Genomic DNA, 23,286 nt, shown 5'->3' with positions numbered 1-23,286 from the left:
CTTTGACAAAATGTGTTCTCTACAGTGCCTTAAGGAGAGGTAATACTGACTGGAGGAGATGCACATCTCTCTGTGTCCTCGTTGCAAGCTCACTGCTGTCCATCAAGTTAAAACAGTTTAGTGATATCACACAAGACTTCTACTGGTATTAAATGTAAGAAACAAAAAAATATGCCATTAGATCTTCTTGCAACATTAAAAATCAAATGGAAAAATATTCAATTAGATGTCATCTCATAGATTAATAGCTTTTCATGATGTTGTTGTCAGCTGTTTCGGTAACTGCTCTTTACAAATGTCTCTTAAAGAAGTTATGATATGTATGGTCATATTTCTTCTGTCTTCAGATTGAATGAATTGACTGTAGGTCATCCATTAGAAACACATTTTATTGTCTGTACGTGCTTCAAAGAGATCTCCACATTAACCTTGCAGAAATGGAAATTATAGGCTGTATCGTCTTAAAATGGTTTGGAGTTCATTATTGTGGTCTTCTTTTAAACAAATCCTTTCCATCTAACATTTAGATATTGAAAATAGAATGATTAAGGACAGTTAAGTGGCATGTTTAAAGGCTTTTGTTAATTATTTTTTTTGCTTGGTGTTTTTTAGGGGGTTTATGTGTGTGTGTGAAAACTGGAGACTAAATATAATCAGTAAAATTTTAACAATGAGTTGTATTGTATGTATATTTAAGAAAATACTTTAGCAAAATACCTACTGTATTTTATTAGTACTGTAGAGATTTGTACAGTATGTGATTTTTAAATATGCTAAAATATGCAATTTAAAACCTATTACATCGATTCTGTTAATATAATTTACTGTAACTGTAAAAAAACATAACATAGAGATATTGGATAGTTTACCCCATGTGAGGATGGAATATGCAGTATGTATCTGTTTGACATTGGTTTGCTCTGTTTCTTCATCATCCTGAGGGAAATATCTCTGAAATTTAAGGAAAGAAGTATTGATGGAGTAATAAAGAAACCTTCAAAACAATGCTTAACATGTTATTGTGTTTTTAAGTAGTGATTTTAAAGTATATTAGTAAACTGCATATTTTTGTCAAATTTCTATATTGTTGTATTTTAAAATCTGAAAGAATTACTCATGAAGTAAAATTTCTAGTTATGTTTTACAATTACAAATACTGTAGATTTTGACTAATCCTTACAAAATTTCAAACTTCCTCCCACAAAGTACTGAAAATCTTTTAAAGACATTCTAAACCATTTCTGATGTGCACTAATTTGAAACATTGACTCACTGGATCTTTTTATAATTCCTTGAATTTCCATAGTGTTTTTCATCCTTAAGGATCTCAAAGCATTGTAAAAATAAGATGGGACCATTTCATTCTCCACTGAAGTGCAGCCCGGTTACACAAGAACCATTCTGTACCAGCAGTCCCGCTACACATTACATCAAGTAGAGCCGTGAGCAGCTGTTTCACCAGCTGAATTGACATGCAATTTGAAAGAATATATTTACTAATTTAGAGTGGAATTTAATTTTACGAACATAATAACAGTTACAAATGAGAGGTGATCTCATCTACCCCATTCCCATTTGACATTAAAGTTAATTTTTCCAAGGGTCTCATGCAGCCATATCTTGAAAGAAGATGTGTTTCAGCTTCCACAATGTGGCTACTTAGCTTGTTCCATACTCTCAACCTTTAGGAGCTGTCTCCTGTTCTAGGTTTTAAACGCACTTCCACAAAGTTTCACTGTTTATTTCAAAGAAGTCCTTTGGGCTAACTTCGTCAATGTCTTTGAGGATTTTAAATACAGGGATAACTTTGTCAATGCCTTTGAGGATTTTGAACACTTGTGACAGGTCCCCTCATAGTCTTCTGTTCAAGACTAAAATGATTCAGTTCTTTTTGCCTGTCAGTGCAATACTTTTCCTCAAGCCATAGAATGTTGTTCTTTTCTTGACTGATTCCAAGAACCAATATTGTTTTCTATAATGTAGTGACTGAAACCACATTTTCTACACAAGGCCTTACTAGTGTACTACTATGTACTAATTATACATTTTAACATGATATCCTTTAATTTAAATTATATATGCAACAATATATATATTTGTTTGCCTGAGGCAGGGCAGTTCCAAAGGTCTGCACACACACAACAACTCAGTTTATGATTTCCTTTTCACACCAAACAGAAAACAACTAAAGTCAAGTATGCAAAAAGTCTCTTCTGATTTCAAATCTGTCTTCCAGCCATCCATTTTCTAACCACTTCTTCCAGTTTATGGTCATGGAGTTAACGGGTGCAAGGCACCCTTGGAAAGGACGCAAGTCTATCATACTGTAGTTATAGTATACAGTATCTATTTATCCTATTCACAGTATTAGAAATATTACAGTATTTCTCTTAAGCTCTGACACATTCCTTAATTGTCTTCTTTCTGGTTATTGTAAACGTTTGATTTGGGCTCAACCTGTAGAGTTTCAAAGTATTCTTGAAAATAAACCATATTACGATGAGAACCACTAATGGTTTTCTCAGCTCTGTTTGCCCCACTCTGTCTTGATTGTTTGAAAAGACAAGATGTTTACATACAAAACCATGTGTACAATAAACATGTTTCTACTAAATATTCCAAGGTTTTTTGCAGTCCATGGCATACTCCTAATATTATGTCCTAGAAATGTTGTTTTTTTGGTGTGACCTATAAATATTCAGAGACTCTTGATTCCTTCTGCTGTTGCCCCTGAGCCAGAATATTATTTTTTATATATACTGTATGTAGTGTTATATTTCCCCCTTTTCTATCTTCCCAGTCTCTTTGGAACAGTGTGTATCCACTGGTAGTTCATTAATCTCTGTCATTTTCAGTTAGCCACGTTTCTGTGATTCCAAGAAAATCATAACATCATAATTTCAAATGTTGTGTCTTATGACATGGATGTAATCTGTACAGATGACCTTTGTCATGTAAAAATCTCCATTGGCCAAAGTGCTGAAGCCTTGTTCTACACATCATGTCCTCATCCATGTGTTGTGTTGACAGGTTGACATTTATAGTTGTTCACAATGCTGGTAGGATACTTGAGAAAAACATGGATTTGTGTCCTTTATTTAGTTCTCAAGGTCTCTGAACTTCTTATGGAAGTTCAAGTAGGTAGCTGTGTCAGCATGTTTTAGCTGCAAAGGAACAGGTAAAGGTTTATTTCATGTTGAAAAGAAAATAGTCAAAATATTTTGGCGTGGAGACTTCTTCAGGTGTCACTTTTCTTTTCTGCATGGAATAAACCTTAACCTGCTCCTGAACTTGTTATAGATGGGAAGTCCCATTGCCATTTGTGTCTTTAAGGACAACAACAACTAGGTTGTTGCCTGCCCAGCTAGCAACTATGGATGATATTAACCACCTCAGCTGTAGAAGCACAACTTTTTCTCGCATCCCAAAAATATGATAAAATATCAATATTTAAGAAATAATTTATATGACACATTCAATAGGTTTCAGTATCCTGGAGGAACAGCAGCAATCCAACTATAAACTAGCTGACAAACTGACTGAAACTGCTGAAAAGAAAAGAAACAGAACGTTTTGGCTGTAGAGCTTTCTTCAGGTGTGAGAGAGAAAAAAATGACAGTAGAAAAAGCATGGGAAAACAAAAGCTTGGAGTGGAGAGGGGGCAGGAGCAGGAGAGAAGCAGTATCGACACACAAGTAGTGTGAAGTCGAGAGAGGTGAAGAGAAGTGTGAGGTCTCACCAAAGGTGTGAGAAACCTTCTCATCTCCTTTTTCAAACTACTCAACAGCAGTCTTCAATCAAAATACAAAACAAAACAAAAGGTAAATTTTATTTCAAGATAAACAAAGGTAATATTTTACTTCCGTAGAGTAATTTATTTACAATACAGGGAAAACAAAACTACCACAAACATAAGACAGAAGCCTATTCTCTTCTTTGAGCAACTGACTGATGCCTTCAGTGCCACACTTTAAACACTGTTTGCCCACGAGCTACCAAAAGAATGCCTCTCTTTGATACCACAGTTCCAGATGTCCATGACACTATATGAACAAGCCTTTAATAATCTTAATCTTATACTATTGATTTTTTTATGACCAACAGTGAAAACAATATACAGTACTAATGAAGGTTTTACTAATGCATTCTAATACTTCACCCTAACTTCCCTGGTTTTAAGTTATACTCCATTTCCTACAGTATATACCGAAGCATTTTGTGATTTTGTTTGTTTGCTGTTTTATTGCTTCCCCACACTGTTATGTACAAGGAATCTGCATAAACCCCCAGATCACTTTTGGGTGTAACTTTGTGTTACTTTCTGCAGCTAAGAATCTCCCATGCAATGTGTACAGTGTGTGTTCCTACTACCTGTGTAAATCACTTTGCGCTTATTGATTTTATGTTTCATCTACCACATGTCAGCCCAAACCGTGAATTTTTCATTCTCTTGCTGCTGTTTCTGTGTTTACCACAGCCATTATTTTTGTATACTTTCCTTTTTAATTCTGTATATACACTAGGGTGCTGTCTGCATGGAATTTGAATGTTCTCCCCGTGTTCATGTGGGTTTTCCATCTCAGTTGGCTACAGTATTTAAGCTCTGATCTAACAATGCTCTGAGTTATAGAGTGTCACTCTGAGCCACCGCTTTATTCCTGGTTTGTTTGTGTTTTGCTGTGGACACTTGATCCTGCCCTGGCTCTGGGTTTCCCTTGTGTTCTAATCGGCTATGAATCTGAATTGCTTTGTTGGACCTGGGCTTTTGGATATTCCATATGTGCCTCCACTCTGCCTTTCATCTTTGAACTATGCTTGTTCCCTGGCTCCAATTCTGAACTGTTGCCTATTTGCTGAACCTGTTGCCTACCTGTTGGCCTTTACCTGCTCTTGGGTTTAGGTCTCTGACAACTGCTTAGTTCCATCTCAACTAGAGGCGATTAAATTTAGTATATGTCTTTAGGTTATTAGTTTAAGCATACTTCTTCTGTTTTATGTAACTTTTAAACAATACTATTTGCTAATAGTATTAATACTACTAAACAATTTTTAAACAATTTTAGTCTTGAAAAATAAAATATTCTGTGAATCCTGGTTAGAAGGTGTTATGTACATTTTTGAAGGGCATAATCGATAGCTTACAAGACAAATATAAATTATCATACTGTATGTCCTGATGTTCTAAAATATAAATCATGATTCACAAGTATGATAATGTTTTTATTGCAGTTTTTGCTCTGTTTTTTGGTATTTTGGTATTTCTTACTTTGTTTTCAAACACTTTTGATCCAATGGACTTAGACCATTTCTAAATGTGTACAGAGATGTATTATTTCTTTAAAGTTACTCAATTTTTTTGCGCGAGACAAACTTGTATCACCTCCTCTGGCAAGATAAGTCTGCAGATGTCATGGGGGCGGGGGCCATTTAATCTCTCCACAGCCTGCTCCCACCTTCCTTGCAAAGGCCCAACACATTATTTTGTGGGGCTTTTATTGTTTTTTTTTTATTTCCGATAAATGGGAAGATATTTTATTTGAAAAAAAAAATTAAACTGTTTTCCTACAGTTTTGCGTCTTGTTTGGACAATTAATCACTGTCCACATAAACCCATTTATTTTCAGTCAACCTTAGGTTTAGCGTCACGGTAAGGTGACCCCTAAAAAGTAGTTCTGTCATCTGCATACAGTAGCTCTTTAGTAGTTCTCAGGCATCTTTCTGCTCCTTGCCATCCCAAACAAAGTATTCCTGATGTTTCCCTCCTCTACCCTGTTTGTCTCCAGGTCCAGTTGTCGGGGGATGAAAGACTATGCTGGGGTCCCACAAAACAATTTAAAAAATATCTCAGAAGGCAGTTGTCTGCCTTATTAGAATATGACAGGTACAAAAACATGCATATGTAAGGACTGTATGGTCTCACACAATGCACAAGCAGAGAAAATGCAGTTATCTCTGATGGGATATTAAATGCTTCGTTCTGGCAGATTAGCATTCCTAGTTTCATCTAATTTTCTCAATCTTTCCAGGTTTATCTTGCTGTCAGAGTGATTTCTTGGATTGTGTGTTTGTGGTCATTATCAGTACTGTACCTGCTTTTATCTTTCAACTCTGTATATACTGTATATTTAAGCACAACTGATATCACTTGAGTTACCAATTACTGTACATGGCAACCTTTGATCTTCGCTCTGTCAGACTCTTTTAAATCACTCCTTTTATCCAAGATGGATAATTGAAAAAAAAATGTTGTATCATTGATCCTTTAATTGATTTGGACTACCCTCAAAATCATAGTGCATGTGGAATTTTCATTCTTGCATGGGAGCAATGAGAAGAAAGCATGAGTTGAAGTAAAGTTAGTTGAAAGATGTTACCTTTTGAGACAAGAAGCAGTTCATTACCCTGGCCCTTAGCGTGATTGAACATGCTTCCAGTTGCATTTAATAAACTTGCTCTGTAAACATGTTGGATGTATCTGAAAGTTAATTCACATGTGAAGATGTGCATGAGAGCTAGGCTTCAGAATGAGCATTATGAAGCAAAGAATTATGAAGCAAAGTAATTTACAGAAAAAGTACATATTTTGAAGTGTACAATTAGTCAGCCTCCAAACGATGTTCCAGCTGAGTATGATTTTTAAGAAGCCATTTTGAGTGTCCATAAGAGAATATCACACTGCCAGTTAGTAGGCGATAATTAGAGCCATTTGTAACAACAGCCTCTGGAGGAACCTTGAACAGAATTGGATTCACAAAAATACGTGGGAGCTGCTTTGTCCTGTGCTTAAGTACCCAGTGCATATCCTTCCATTACTAACAGCTTTATTCAACACAGGGTCATGGTGGAGCCAGAGCCTATCCAGTGTATCCTGGACAGGACACCACTCCATCGCAGGGCAGGCAGACAGACTCTCACATCAAGACCAGTTTTCCCAGAACCCAAATAAGCTGCCCTTTGTCTTTGGACTGGGGGAGGAAACCCATACAAACACGGAGAGAACATACTGTACACACTCCACTCACATAACACCCTAGTCTGGAATAGAACCAGACTTGGCATGGCTGTGTCTTGTATTGTGAATTGTTTTATTTAAAGAATCCTCCCCTCTGAATGCTAGGGAAGAGTCAGTGTGTTCACCATGGATTTTCCAGTATTACTGTATACAGGTATGTGTATACTGATCTTTGCAGTGAATATCACCGGAGATATCGGGTCCACTATGGCAGATCCCACTGGGTTATGATTGGTTTTCTTAAACTGTTTTTTCACTTCTTCATTTATTAGAAAGAGTGCTAGTTATATTGTACATGTGCATTAAAGCAAAACTGTCAAGATGATCCTTTTGTGTCATTAGTGAAGGAAACAGAGTGGGTCTTATTTTTATTGAAATAGGTTAGATTTTTTAATGATGATTAGAGATTTGTATAAAACATTTCAATAGTTTTTTGGGGAAAATATATCAAACATAAAAATATCTAAAGGATTGATTCTGGATTTTATACATAATGTTGCATGATTAATATGCTTCAATATAATTATACTACAGCTGAGATTTTATATTTGCCTAGAAATGTTCATGTACCTGGTTAATTAGAAGAACTAATTATGGATGGAATTCAGAAGCCAATAATAATAATAATAATAATTGCTGGACACTCTACTCAAAGCACTTATTGTTATAACAAGTGCTTATTCCTTTAAATAAATAAAAGATAATAAATAATACCTAAGCATAATTGATTTAGATTTAAAATCATAACTAGTGACCATCTGAGAGCACTGATGAGCAAAGAATCCCTTATAACAGCCACAACTGAGGAATGTACAGTAGTACAGTACCACATACTGTATAAATGTCTCTGAATGTATTAATTCCTTTGATGACCTGTAGCTAAAAGCTGACATAGCATGAAAATACAGGTGTACAGTTAGTATTTAATGATCCATATATGAAGACATCTGTCAGAAATAGTTCAAGTAGGTACAGTAGCTGCGTCAGCATGCGTAGGCTGCAAAGGAACAAGTAAAGGTTTATTCCATGCTGAAAAGAGAAGAAGGGAGGAAACGTTTCGGCTATGGAGCCTTCTTCGGGTAAATAATACATCTGTCAGAAATGGTTATAGATATACATTTCTGTATAGGTCTATATTTGTCTTCCTGAGGGTATTTGACACCCGACACCCACCTCCCACCTCAGTAGAACCTCCCCAGCCCTCTTTCTGTGGTTTGTTCTTTAATTTGCTTTCATCAAATTATGCAACAGATACTGATCTCTTAATCATTTGGCCATATACATGTAGTTGAAATTATTGTTTCCTGTTATCAATTTGTGACCAAGCTGGAGTTTCTGGGCATAAGGCACTGATTATTGATAAAAACATCATGGTGAACTGTGTTTCAGTTCTGTCAAGGACACAAGACAACCCCAAAGCAGAACAGAACATTTGTCTCATTCAAATAAGTGAGAATATTTTTCAAAATGAGCTTCACCTTTCTTTGCTAATAAGAAGTGTCTAAAACTTAATTTTGTCCTGCATCCAGACAATTACATGATCAGGAGTCAGTTGTTTGGCAGATTCTTGTCTTTTCTTTCTATATTGCCATGCAGTTATGCTGCAGTCACAAAATATATGAGGTCAGCTTTAAATCTCAGTCTTGGAGATATTGTATCCTGATAATTTCAGAGTTTCTAAAGATTCCAGATCCAGAAACTTTCTCATGGACATTTCTTAGAGGCATCTTAGAATGAAAGAAGGTTCCTCAGCCGAAATGTTGTGTTTCTTTTAGTCTCTTTTAAGTATGGAATAAACCTTCACTTGTTCATAAAAACATATGTCCTCTCACTAGTGAGGTGGTGTCCCATTAGCTCGAGCACCTTGGTAACGGACACAAGTCAAAACATATTTATAGAGTTGTTGAGGTTAACAAATTTTTTGCCTTAGATCTACAGCCCTTACTCTGAGTTGAGAAAATTAAATTTAGTGAATGTTTTTACAACTTTTAGGAGATAATAAATTTGAGCATTGTATTTTTAGAATTATGTTTTATCATGTTTACATTTATGCTATTGGTATATTCTCTATTGCTATATATTTATCAATTGTAAACAAGCTCATATTTTCTTTGCTAAATAAGATTTTTTACAGTTTAATAAGAGTATCGATACCTTTGGAAGCTATAGTATTCTCAGCTTGCCACAGTCCTGTTTTATTTTGGAAGATTCATGTGGTATGTGCAGGTACTGGTAGATTTAATCAGCAGATTACAGAGCTGCAGTACCATATTTTATATTAAAGCAACAGAAGAAAAATTAAACAAAAGGTTACAATCTGTAAAACACACAGATATATTGAAAACAATAGATATACTGCTGCCTTCTGTAGTCATTTACTCTTTTGATAGGTTTAAGAGAACAATAGAAAGCAAAACAACTTTGCAGGATGGAAGCATTTCCATTTGATTTTCTGTATACAATCCTAATACTATATATCCTTTAGATCCTAGTTGCAGTAAGGCCAGTGCTACTGTTGTAATCAATACCTATTTAGTATATAAAGTGCAAAGCTATGGCACATGGTGATAGGACTGATCCTAGGGTCAGTTTAAACAAGATGGTTTCAAAAGAAATTCTGCCAGGAGTTGTTATCACTTAGAAAAAAATACAAAACAAAACTTGCAATATTATTTTAGGTTTATGATTGCTGTAACTGGAAGCTAAGTAAATTTTACACTGCTTTCACAATTTGCAAGTTTATTACTAATAAATGAAATAACTTCAAAGCAAAGGTAATTATCTCTTCATCAAAATAGATAATCAATATAATGTACAGTAAAAGAGGGGTTCTGTACCTTTAAGGAGTTCTCATAATTTGTAGTACTTACCTGCGGCTGTTTGTTCCTAACCTCCCCTAACTCACTTGTGCTATTCTGTCTGTAGTCCTACTGAAGAACGAAGTTTGCCTCTCCTCTCTGTTGGGTGGCTGCTTTATACTGTGTATGACTGCTAACTCAAACCTGAGCTACCAAGTAACTGAGATCAACAGCAGCTCAAAATGTGACCTTGCCTCTGATCTCTCACCGAGCCAGTTCCTTGTATTGTATCCTCAGGGTGTTTTAAGAGAATGAGATCACAAGCATTGTCATATGTCTCTCGCTGCCTCGTTGGGTTCTTTCATGCCTGTACAAAGATTTGAGAAAATTCTCTTATCAATTACTGCAATATACCCATCTACAGTCTGGTGTGTTCTATTATTTACTGCTACACCAAAATGCAGGAAATGCAATGCCAGCAGGAGTTTACTACTGAGAGTCTGTGTGGCTTTATTTTTTCAGGTTTTACAGTTTGCATTTTATTTCCTTTGCTTTTTGTTTTGTCATGCTTTGCCAAGTATCTCTATAGATGATCAGTTTTGCACCCTGATTTCTCAGTGCTTTATTGCTTTCACCATGGTATACTATTTTCTGGTCTGGGATGTCTCACCAGAATGTCTTTTGACTGTGCTCTGAGGTCCAGGATGCTCCATTAAATTTATTCAGCCATTGTTTCAGTCTTTCCAAAGCATGTATCATTGTTTTTCCCTAGGAGAAAATAAAGGTGGTATATACAGTAGCAGATGTCTTAAGGTTAGTTTATACATTCCATATATTTCAGTCCCACTAAAAGTAATTATTTTCATGCATTTTCTAACCATTTTAGCCAATATAGGGTCACAGGGGATCTTGAGCCTATCTTGGCAAGCAGCAGGTGCAAGGTGAAGTTCTCCCTGGATGGCTTACCAGCCCATCACAGGACACACACACACACATACATACATAAATAAATACACACAATCACACTAGAACCAATTTTCCCAGAAGCCAGCTAACCTACTGGTATGTCTGTGGGACATATGGGAGGAAACAAGTGCGCCCAGAGGAAACCCACACCAACATAGGGAGAACATATAAACTATGCAGTTAGCACCCCGGGAATTGAACCCAGGACCCTAGTTCTCAAAAGAAGCAATACTAGCAACAGCATCTCTGTGCTGCCCATTACTTGTTTCTGTTTTTAAATAAATATTGATTCATTTTCATGTTTAAAAAGAAATTCTGTTTATGTCAATTCAATACCTGTTTTAACATATAAGATACATCTAATCTAAAGTTTAATTATACTGTAGCCTTAAATAAATAGCTTTGATATGGCTCAGGATCTCAGGCATCCAATCAGGTAATATTGAGTGAAGCAATAAAATGTGAATGTTTTGGGGGGTATATTTTTATTTTTATTTTTTTTAACTGATATGCCACATAAAGTGCAAATATTTTGAATGGCAATATTTCAGAGTAACATTTCTATCAACTGTTATTAAACTGGATAGTTGTTTTTTAAATAGCAGCTGGAGGCAAGAAATATTGCTCCATTAACTTTTTATGTACAGGCAATATCATAGCTTTTGAACACACTGCTGTGACAAATTATTGAATTTCGCATATGTCTGAATTGGAATTTAAAAATGAAAATTCTGTATTGTATTGTAAATGTCAGTCATTATAAAATGTTGACAAGAACATTTTTATTTAATTAGATGCACAGTACATGTAAATGCTAGTTCTTGACATTTTTTACACTATAAGATATCTTTTTTTAAGTCCCAGCAATATGAAAGTTTACTGCAGTTTATGCCTGTGGTTAGAGTATTTATGTAAGATACTTATAAATTCTAGGACTAGATTACATATAAAGTTAAAGGACACATCTACATTATTTGATATCATATCTTCCTGTATTCCATTTCTTTCATTTTCATTCAAAATGTTGCACATAATCTGAATCCAGGCCTATACAAGGCTGTTTCATGTAAATCACAAAGAGAAAATGTGATGTGTAATATTATTTTTATAGGGGTTTTCATTGGTTTATTTGCTGTATAATACAGTACATGCAGTGTGAACACACATTAAGTGGAATGCATTATGTCTCAGAGAGAGGAGTAAATGACATTCAAACATTAAAATGTGTCTGGATAAAAAGGAGTAATGAACATTAATAGGGTCAGAACAGTTCGCAATAAACTAATTGCAGCATTATAATTCTTAATTGTGGAATTGTTCAGTTTCATTTGAATGTTAATGTCTCAGACAGCTGGTGCCTTTTTTCAATGCCTGTTGGGATGGAGTCCAAATAGCCAAGCGTCTTTGCTGGCTGCTCACTAAGAGTCACCATGTAGCCTTGTCTCAGTATCATGAGCTTTGGTGTAGTGTGAATATCATCAAGTCTGCAAAAAAGCTTATCAGAACTTAAGATAATGCAGGGATTCAGTTATTTTTGCCTGAATAGACAAGTTTACTAAAATTAGTTACAGACGATACATGTTTCGATTTTTTACAGCTTATTCACAAACCTTTATAATAATAATAAACTTTATTTTATATAGCGCCTTTATATTTTATATAGCGTTCTCAAAGCACTTTACAGAATGAGATCAACAATAAATAAAAAGAATACATAAGATAAAACACAATTACAATATACAGAGGAGACCGTGGATGGTGGTACTAGGAAAAGCAGAGGGGTGTAGAATGGAACCAGTTTCCATTGTAGAATGGAAGGTTTTAGAAGGTGGTGAGTAGGGCGATAATAGTTCAAATAGGTACTGAGGTGCCAAGCCATAAAGAGCCTTATAGGTGAGCATGATGATTTTAAAGTCCACACGGAATTTGACAGGAAGCCAGTGCAAGGACTCTAGGATAGGAGTAATGTGATCACTTGCACTAGACCTGGTTTTTATGTCAGAGATGCAATTAGATAGAATAGAGACAGCCACATCAGTGTCAGGTTTGGTATGGATGTATATTTGAGTATCATCAGCGTAAAAATGATAGCTGAGGCCATGTGAACTTAAAATCTGACCAAGTGGAAACATGTAAATGCTGAAGAGTAAGGGGCCCAGTATTGAACACCAGACATGGCATATAACAATGGCATGGAATCAGTTTAAAATAAACATTGCAACATGTTTTGTCAGTTTAGTCTTAAGACATATTGCTTGTTATTAATGCCTCATTTACAGTATGATGTTTATGACCATGTTGCATTCAGATTTTAAAGAATTTAAAATATGACATGAACATATAATTAATACTATATAGTCAATAATAATTAATAATAATACTTGCTTACACTTATATAGGGTTTTCTGGACACTCCACTCAAAGCGCTTTACAGGTAATGGGGACTCCCCTCCACCACCACCAATGTGCAGAATCCACCTCAAAAATAATAAAACTCAATAATTATAAACTATAAAACATTGGTTTTACTGAAGTAGATGCTCCCCCTTTTCCTGTTAATATCTTAGAATACAGCTGAATAGCAGTATATTAAATGCACATTAGGTGAGCTGCTCTGTGAGTGCATTACAAATTTGAGTTACTGGTGTGAAAATGAAAATCTGTCTTTGCACATTGATCAATTACATAAAATGTAGTCTATATCAGCTGTTTGTTCTTCTTAAATGTAATTGTTTTAGGTTGGGATTAGACATTATGCTTATGGTCCTTAGTGTCACAAAAGGATCTTGTTTCTAATTAGAGTATTTGAGTTGCACAGATATACGTATGCTAGGCAACAACAGCAGTAATTTATTTGCCAGCATTGGTAGCTGTTGACATTCTATAGAGTGAAACCTCACACGTTAGCGTCTGCAGACATAGCGTCATCCTTCGGATGATCTTGATAATTCTGACAGGTGCTAACAAGAGAGCTCATCATTTTCAGCTCCATCGAGAATATGTGTTGCAGCTTCTATGAGAAACAAGAAAAAATCAGTAAATGTAGATTCTATGAAAAACGTGAAAAAAATGTGTAAGTACTCATTTTGTTTGAGTGTGCTCAAAAAATCTGAATGATTGCTAAAGTAAAGCTTAAACTTCTCAGAATCAATACAGACTTTTTTGTGTTGTCCTTAGGTTTAATTTACACAAGTCTTTTTTGTGCAGAAGGGCCGTCTTGTTCAAAAGAACTGCCTTCTCATCAAATAGAATCACTACTTTATTGGAAGCGCTTAAATTCAGTTGGGGCTTTGATGGCCTCAAGTTATTCAACAGCTGAATATTTTTAGCAAAGAATGGAATGGTTTCTTTTTAACTTCAGTAAAATAAAATTAAAATAAATGGTATTGGACGTAACTATGGTAACAAAGTAAAAAGTGGTTATATAATGCTAATTACTGTATATACAGTATAATAGAGTAATAGTTTTTGTGTAGATTTATACATTATCTAATACAGTAGTACAATCTATTTGTGTGAATACTGTATGTTGACACCAAATATTTAGAAAAGATTGCTGAAAGAAGACATGACAAAAAACAATTTTTTTTGTATTGTTGCTCAATATATCTGATACCCTTTTTTAGGCTCAACAATACTGTGGATCTGTTAGACTTACGCAGTTGGCATGAAGTCTGTGGTTTGTACTGTTACCAGGTTACTGCACAAAGTCTGTGTTTCTGTGGTCCTTAGTGAGGGCGAGAGTTTTTTTGCTACTTTGTTTTGTTTTCTACTCATTTTCCTACTCATTAACTCTGTGTTGGACTATGTTGGAGTAGAGCCAACTATAGTGTTATTGACTGGTAATAAATCCAGTGTCCCCTTGCTAAATTAAACTTTTTGACAGTACACACAACCATAATAAAATGTCTTTAACAGCATAGTCTCTGATACAAAATGCCCAGTGAATGGTAAGGGGCTCACTCACCCAGTTCAACATAATATTTTTTTTCACAGCTTTAGTGTCTGTGAGTACGTATAGCTTTCCTACAGTAGACTTAAATCAAATAATTCCTTTTACATAGGGGTTAGGGGTTAGTAGGGCAGCTCTTCCATTCTAATTTCCACTCCAGACCCAGGAGTGTTACAATCCTGGCACACAAAATATCTTCTTTGTTTCCTCTGATGTAAATGTACAATAGACAGAAATGGCAGGTGCTGTGTATACAGTAATAGTCAGTGTCCAATGTCTTGGCATTCCTCAAATAGTTATGCCCCTGATCAGGCTAATAACCCATTTATCAGTAATTTCTTGCCAGCCTTTCTTGCCAGATCTGCATTCTCAAAACTTTATTCTGGGAGAGGAGTCTATACTCTACTCTTGACTGCATTTCTTTTAAGCCTTTCTTTCTATATCGTCTCAAGTTATCAGTTATTTCTTAGATAAACATAAAATAGGCAGCCTTTGACATTTTTACATTTCCTCTCTTATGTGTGTCACACATACAGTATAATTGTAACTGTTCCTGTAGTGACTGCAAACTTTTCTCCTGTGTTCAGAAATCCAGTTAACAATGCGAATTAACTTTCCCCAAGGAGACAACTTCTCATTCACCCTGCCCTTTCAATACAGCTCTGCTGTCTAGTCCATAGTTTCTTAAATTTATCAACACCCATATTGCTTGTTTCTGGAAACTTAATGCAGCTCCTGTTATCTCTGCTTCTACTCTAAATAAATTGAAGGCCTACCTACTGAGGCAAATTATCTCATCCTTGGACCTCGATGATAAATGTAGCCATGAGAAATTCTCTAAATTATCGTGCATCCATTTTAGAGTTACAGTAGATCATGTGCAGGCTAAATGCCCCACCCAAGACTGTAAGTGTTTTTCACCGATCAAACAAAACCTGAAACCTGAAACTGAGTAGTTAATTAAATAGCTTCTTCTTGCATAATAACTCAAATTTATACTAAATCCTGTACTGTATTTACTGATTTTTGCTCACACTGTACAAGTCTGAATCATCTGGTGATCTGGTTGATTACAGAGTTATACATAAATATCTTTCTCACTAGGGGAAATCACCAATGTTGATTATTTATTTCAGTTAGTTCACTTTACTTGTGAGGTGAAGACATTGGCTCTCACACATTTCCTACAGATTTTTATGATTGATATGGAAAATAATATAGATTAGCTTCCTCTCACTTGCTATTTGGTCTTTATTTTTCAGAATTTCCATCTTTCCCTCCAACATGTTGTCAAGAAACTACAATATCTCCTTACTGTCTGTAAATATTTGCTAACATTGTGTCTTTTAGCTTGGAATTTGTCCTTTCCATAGTATCCTAAGGCAAGTTATTTTTTAAACTACCGCATTTTTTCAATGCTTTATATGCCATCATTGCAGATGCTGTACCATCTCTTCAGATGTCAAGAAAGTCGTTGACCATGTGGAATGGTACTTTTACTACTCTTGAGAGGCTGGGCATCTTTCTTTCTGTCCACATTTATACTTCCAAAGAGGTATTCCAGGCTGATCGTGTATGGATATGGGTTTCTGTAAATTATAATTACAGTACTTCCTGCTCTGCTGTTTTACTAACCCTCTTCTTTGCATTCATTATGCATCCAGTCTCCGTTCAGATGCCATTTTGGTTTTTAGTCAATTTCAACTCAGGCTTCCATTGATGCTAATTACTCCCTTCTCTTTTGAATGCTGCAATTGCAGAGTGGCATAAAAAGCATTAATATCCTACAATAATATTTTTTTGTTGGAAATAAATATTTGACACACCGACCTTTTCAGTCCTAATAAATATTGCATGTGACTTATGACTTATGTCAGTAAAAATTTGAATTTGTTTCTGAGCTATTCATGTCATCTTTAGATAGTATGTGTCAAACTATAAGTGTAGACGTGCCTTTTAGATAGACTGACTCAAGTTTAACCGGGTCTGGGGTGTATATATATACACTGCAAAATATGTGCAATATCTGTGGAACTGTGGAATGTCTATTTGTCAAAACATTTTGCTAGTGTTATTTAATTAGTTGTTAAAAAAACATTTTCACTTTCTCAAATGGGAGAAAGCTTTTCCAACATCAGAAAGTAGCTTTGTATATAAAAGCAAATTTATTGCTAAATAATGATGAATTTGAATGGTAAGATTGAACTGGAAACTCTGCATGTACTGTAGGTGTACAGTATGTATTGTAAGAGGTAAACAGATTTGGACAAGATGTTGGATCATCAGGTTCCCAGAAAGAAGTTGGAACTGTTCTTCCTCTCATCACCTGACCAGTCAGTTGAAAACGATTGGTTGGATGATAATTTGTGTATCAGGAAGCGAAAGCTCCTTAGCTGATGTTAAAGAGAGCTGATCTTCTGCAAATATGTTGCTTCCATGGAAAAAAAAAACACAAAGTGCCAGAGTGAGAAAAATAAGCAGCTGACGGAACAGAAGAGGGAAGTAATCAGCAACCATGCATCTCTTGTAACAGAAGGAGGGCAGGTCGGCTCATATGAACTGCATCAAAATGTGAAGGGACTTGTGGATCTAAAACATGGACTGAAGTAAAACAGGTGCCAAAAGGTTCAGAAACTCTTGAATGTCCACCCAGGAGGGCAAAGCAAAGAAGGATCTGAAGACAGTTTCCTAACAAGTAAATTAATGTATTTACATGGATATTTAGAGTTTTTGTATAAATCATGGTTACACATTCTTACTGCAACACAAAACAATTTATGAACTAAAAGAATATTTATTAAATAAATATTGTTTTCTTATTGACATACTGTAGGAGGTTGATCTCATATTCCATCCATGAATGCCTGTGTCTTCCAGAAAGAAAAGAAAATTCGAAACCGAGCATAACGGCTGCTTGCTTCTCATGCTCACATACTTCATATTATAGAGATGTGTTATGTTTGTTGTAATATTTAGCTTTTTGTTCCTTTTTTAAATTTAAGTGTATCCATAAAAAACATGTTTTATAATATAATCATCTTGTTCAGGATAGTCAGTTGAATGTTAATGCATTATGTTTCTGATGTTTAATTTATATACAGTATTGTGAAAAAGTAAGGAAAGGTGTGTGTTTTTCATAGTTAAAATAAGATACGATCACTTTATTAGCCATATACAATTTCTTGTATCGGAATCTGTCTTTTCGCATACCCCAACTTGCTCTCCAATGAGACACAGGCACACTGACGGGGAGAGAGAAGCTTGGGGTTAGGGCACAGGGTCAGCCATTTATACGGCACCCCTGGAGCAACTGGGGTTAAGGGCCTTGCTCAGGGCCCAAGGGAGTAGGATCCCTCTAGCGGCCGCAGGATTTGAACCGGCGACCTTCCAGCCACAGGCTCAGATCCTTAGCCACAGTGCCACTGCTCCGCCTCATTTGCATGTATGGATTATTTGATCTTCATTTCAACAATATTGATAGATAAAGGTGATCTAACAAATAACAATGAAAATTATTCTTTGCAATAATTTATTCAACATAAAAAGGTCAGAAATGCAATTGTCTGCTGTAATAAGTACACCCCCTAGCTTTAATAGCTGGTGTTGCCCCCTTTGGCAGAAATCACTTCTCCTTACACATCTCCTTCAACTGTGTGATGTTTGAGAGCTTTCCTACATGTACTGCCCGCTTCAAGTCCCCCCACAGCATTTCTATGGGGTTACGATCTAGGCTTTGACTTGGCCATTTGATAACCCTCCATTTCCTCTTTTTGAGCCATTCTTTTGTGGATTTCCTTGAGTGTTTTGGGCCATTGTCTTGTTGCAAGGTCCACTTATGGTTCAGCTCCAGCTTTTTGACAGATGGCCTCAAATGCTTCTCAAGTACTCTCTGGTACAATTCGAAATTCATGGTTGACTTTATGATGGTAAGCTGGCCAGGCCCTGAGGCAGAAAAACACCCCCAAACCATAATGCTTCCATCACCATGCTTTACAGTTGGTATGAGGTTCTTTTGGTCAAGGCAGTTTTTGGTTTTCGCAAAATATGACGTCTGGAATTGTGGCCAAACAGCTCTACCCTTGTCTCATCCATCCAGAGCACTTTGTTCCAATAGTCCTAATCTTCACCTAGGTGTTGTCTGGCAAACTTCAGTCATGCATCTATATTCTTTTTTGAGAGCAGAGGCTTCTTCCTTCCTGACCTTGCATGTAGGGCAACATTGTGCAGTCTCTTCCAGATGGTTGACTCATGCGCTTTGACATTGATAGAGCCAAGACTTGCCTGTAAATCCCTTGATGTTATCCTGGGGTCCTTGGAGACTTCCTGCAGCATCCTTTGGTCAGCTTTTGGTCTGAATTTGGTGAGATGACCTGGCCTAGATAGATTGCCAGAGGTTTGAAATTTTCTCCATTTGTAGATGATCTTTCGGAAAGTGCTTTGAAATGGGTTTAAAACCCTTCCCAGACTCATAGGCATCAACAATCTTTCTTCTGAGGGCCTCAGAGAGCTCTTTTGATCTTTGCATGATGCAGCCACACATCTTTATACACACAAAAAACAGAAAATGTTTTCTTGGCCTGATAACAGGAATAAGCTGAAGATACAAATAATACCACCACAAGAGGAATTTAAGGTAGTATAACTGAAATTAGAATTGCCATTACTTTAAAGTAACTATAAATCTATCCTTTAGAGCTGGAAACAGCAAAATATTTTGTTTATTCAGGACCCTTGTTGTCCTTACTGTAAAACAACCTAAAATTCTGTCATAACAAGCTTGTGGTGTTTACATTTTTCTTTATTGTATTTTATTGCTTTTATTTTAACTGTGCATGTTGTTTCCAATTTCCTATTTGTTTTGTAGATAAGGAGCGGGGAAGTAGGGGCATTGTCGTGTACTCCAATAATTACTGAATAGAATAATAGGGATTGCTCCAGTAATTTCAACTAATATATTGCTATTCCCATATACAGTAGAGCATACAATGGTAATTGCAACAATTAGTAAACCCATGTGTAAAAATATCGTATATGCATAATACATTTATAATCTAATAATCTGTTGTGAAGTGTAAATCTGTAACACTCTTCTATGGAATCATATGCAAGAACCGGATAAGTCAAATCAAAGGCAATCCTCGACTTGCATAAGAGTTTGTCTCTGGAAGTGCATGTTTGCTTTTTTATATTCTGATGGTAGTACATTCCTGTACTATCCTGTGCACTGCTTAGTTCACATGAATGCATTTTGTAATATAATGACTATAGTGTATTCTGAATTAAAATAAAAAAATCAAAAAAATCATTAAACACTGTAGAAATAAAAATAAAAGCTCATGAATTAAATAGCACAAGTTCTTTAATGAAGTGCTGTTTAATGACGTTTCCACCTGCCTATACATACTATATCTGTAAAATATTATGCAAATATTTTTTTTCATTCATTTGCCATGGTTTGCATGAAATGGAATTTGCGGAGTTGCATTTCACACAACTGAGTTTTACATAACTTGGGTAGTGCCTGTGTAGAGGCGCTGAATATCATTCTGAGTAATAGAGAACAATGCCAGTTGTTTGTTTCATACAGTACATGAGACACATAAGTTTATTGTAGTGTGTTGATACTGTGACATATCTAAGGTTAAGTAGTTTATGTTATTAACAGAATATTTTTCTTGTTTTGTTTCAGTCCTGGAAGAATGAGTATGTCTACATTGCGTTTTGGACAGCATGTTGTCAAGGCTTCTGTGGTGTTTCTTCAAAGTGAATTGTCCTTCGCTCTGGTGAATAGGAAACCAGTGGTCCCTGGACGTATCCTTTTTTAAAAGCACCATTATAGCTCAACCAGTTCAGCAAACTCTGCTTGCAATCAAGACAGCAGCAGGCTGACAGGCTTTCTTTTCTAAATCAAGGCCCAGGTAAGATGTTGTTTTCTTGCTTCTCCAACCAGTCACTGGAACATTATCTGCTCAATGGTGCAGCACTACAGGCATTGGTTGCTCAGCAACAGTTAGCTCAGAGGTAATGTTTATTGTGACCTTATGAAAAAGACCATACAAACAAATGTTACCAAAAAAGTTTCAAGAGAAAGGCAGTATGCTGAAAGTAGTTGTGATGATTCCTAGTTATGTTTGTATGGCTTATGTTGAAAAAATAAAGCATATGAACTATATTTGTGCAGGTATACATTGCTATTTTATACAACCCATTTATTTTTGTTCTCCCTGGTGTCACATCTCTTTCAGATTAGCAAGGGTAATATTTATATATTATGATCTTAGCCAACAGAGATGAAATAACTATTATTTAGATGCAAATTCTAAGTTAGGTAATTATATAAAGATGTGCTGCTAGAAAAAAAAAATATCTTCCAGGCTTGTCACACAAAATCTGCATCATTATATTACTGGTTAGGTGGTTTTTTATTTCATTTTTTATTTAAAAAATTCTCATTAACACATAATACATCTCCATAATGCACGCTCATTTTTGTTGTTTTAAAGGAAAACATTAATAGTTTTTGGCTAGTAAACCACTCTACTTAAGCTGTCAACAAGCAAAACAAGCTATATTTATAACCTGCATATATTTGCATTACTTTCTCCACTCTTATTTGAATATCAGTGTTGCTCTCTTTCTGAATAATAATAATGTCTTGGTTTTGTCTAAAAATTCTTTTATATTTATATATAAAAATATATATTATAAAATGTCTATTTATGTATTTTCCAGACATAACATCTCTGTGTTTAAATCTTGGTACCATGAATGATTTTAATAGCATGCTGCAAAATCTCTCCTAAATAAAATGCTTTAGGCAACTTCCTACTAAGAAGGCTAATTTTCAAAATAAAGAATTACATTTACAAACATAGTTCTTATTCATTAATTCCAATTTCACTGCATCATAAAGAATGCTAAGAAAAGTATAGATTTTCAGAATTTTTTTAAAAAGTGAAACTAGGCCAAAATGAATGTAACTTTTATTTGTAATCTAGTTTTAAAGTATTTTTTTCAGTTATGTTAGTGGTGACTATATGGTGTGTTTTTTTTATGGTGTGACAGAACAATTAAAGTACTAAAGAGATTTTGAACCAAATATGCTCAAATATCCAAATACACAAAATATGCTCAACATATACAGTATATATAATGTCAGTTATTGCATGGTTGTGTAATCAGGGTGGCAGAGATTTTATCTGCTGTTCGAGTTTATGGCTGCTGATGGAAAATCACTTTGTTATGCTTTTTCCCTATGCCATCTGTATTGTAAATTGAAGAATAAAAGATACACATTGTGAGATTAAATTAGTAATGTTTTTTCTAAGCAATGAATGATTGATTTATTAATACTTTTTGACTGATGTATACTAACAGAAAACGATTTGCCCTTCTCCTCAAACTATGCAAAATAAGGAACATGCAATATCTATTAAGCTCAATGGATGTTTTATAAAAAAACATTCAGGAGCTTATCAATAAGGTATGAGGTAAACTTTCTGGGACATCACTGATTATCATATAAATTATCAATGTTTCTTTGCAAGCCAAGGAGTGCTTTGTTTTTTACAAAGAATAAGACTGGGCATCATGATACTGGGCTCAGAAATCAAGTTACATGATCTCACAAAGAATGTGCAGGATTTTTTCTCTGTAGAAATACAACGAGATCTGCTGCTGAGAGGAACACATCTTCCTTTTTGTTGCACAAAATGCAACCCTAGCTCATAAAAGATTGTTTTTTGATGGGTGAAGTGCAAGCTCATATCTGATTGTATTTGTTTTTTAGACCCTTCCTTAAGCTATTGTTATGTACTGTTTAGTCTGTGCCAGTGTTTTGGAGCTGAAAAAAACAGTTGTTTCTACCAATGTTCACCAGTGTGGGTGAATACTGTACTGTATGTGTGAAGTGTTCTGGAACTCCCATGAAGGAAGTGGCTTTTATTGGTGAAGTTTTGATGAGCTTTGTTTTTTTAAGCATGCACATGTAATCATAAGATGAACAGATTTTATTAAATGAAGTTTTTTTTTTTTATATTTTATTATTTTCCCAAACATAATAAAATATGAAACAAAATAGCCAATTGCCATCTTTACAACCCCCATCCCCCTTATCCATCCCCCTCAGCAGTACTCCTCAGTTGTCTAAGGACCCCTAAGACACAAAGCTACCATGCAACAAGACTTTGTCTGCATCAGCAGTAGAACTTCACACTTCCACTACTCTTCCCCGTCACCAAGGACCCCAACATTGAAGAGATCCGTAGTATCAGCACAGGCCAGGAATGAAGGGTTTTCAAATATAAAGGTAGTCTTTGGTCCTGTACATATGTCCAGTTTCTTTATAACTTTGAATTTAAATGAATGGGTTTAAATTGCTGGATGTTTGTATGAAGGTAGAACTAACAGTGGCTTACTTCTTTGGCTTTGGAAGTCAAAGCACGGGTTATGGCTGATACCTTATTCTGAGATACTAAGCCATTTTGGCCATCTCTTAGCTTGCTATTTCAATACCTTTACTGGACAACTGGACATCTTGCACACAGATCATTACATAT

At 35.4% G+C, this 23,286-nt stretch overlaps 1 protein-coding gene across 3 annotated transcripts in view; it reads left to right on the top strand.

Annotated features, from left to right (window-relative positions):
• Window positions 1–23,286, top strand: part of LOC102688363 (fragile histidine triad diadenosine triphosphatase) — a 493,799-nt gene that overhangs the window by 120,722 nt on the left and 349,791 nt on the right. For all 3 annotated transcript variants that reach the window (XM_069189317.1, XM_006630661.3, XM_015347081.2), the window contains one exon: window positions 20,418–20,539. In XM_069189317.1, coding sequence (XP_069045418.1) covers window positions 20,428–20,539 — 112 coding nt within the window. In that variant the 5' untranslated portion in view covers window positions 20,418–20,427. The remainder of the gene's footprint in view (window positions 1–20,417; window positions 20,540–23,286) is intronic.

The sequence above is a fragment of the Lepisosteus oculatus genome, chromosome 4 (genome assembly GCF_040954835.1).
Source record: "Lepisosteus oculatus isolate fLepOcu1 chromosome 4, fLepOcu1.hap2, whole genome shotgun sequence".
Lineage (NCBI taxonomy): Eukaryota > Metazoa > Chordata > Actinopteri > Semionotiformes > Lepisosteidae > Lepisosteus > Lepisosteus oculatus.
The sequence above is the reverse complement of the archived record's forward strand: the minus strand, read 5'-3'. Positions and strand labels throughout refer to the sequence as shown.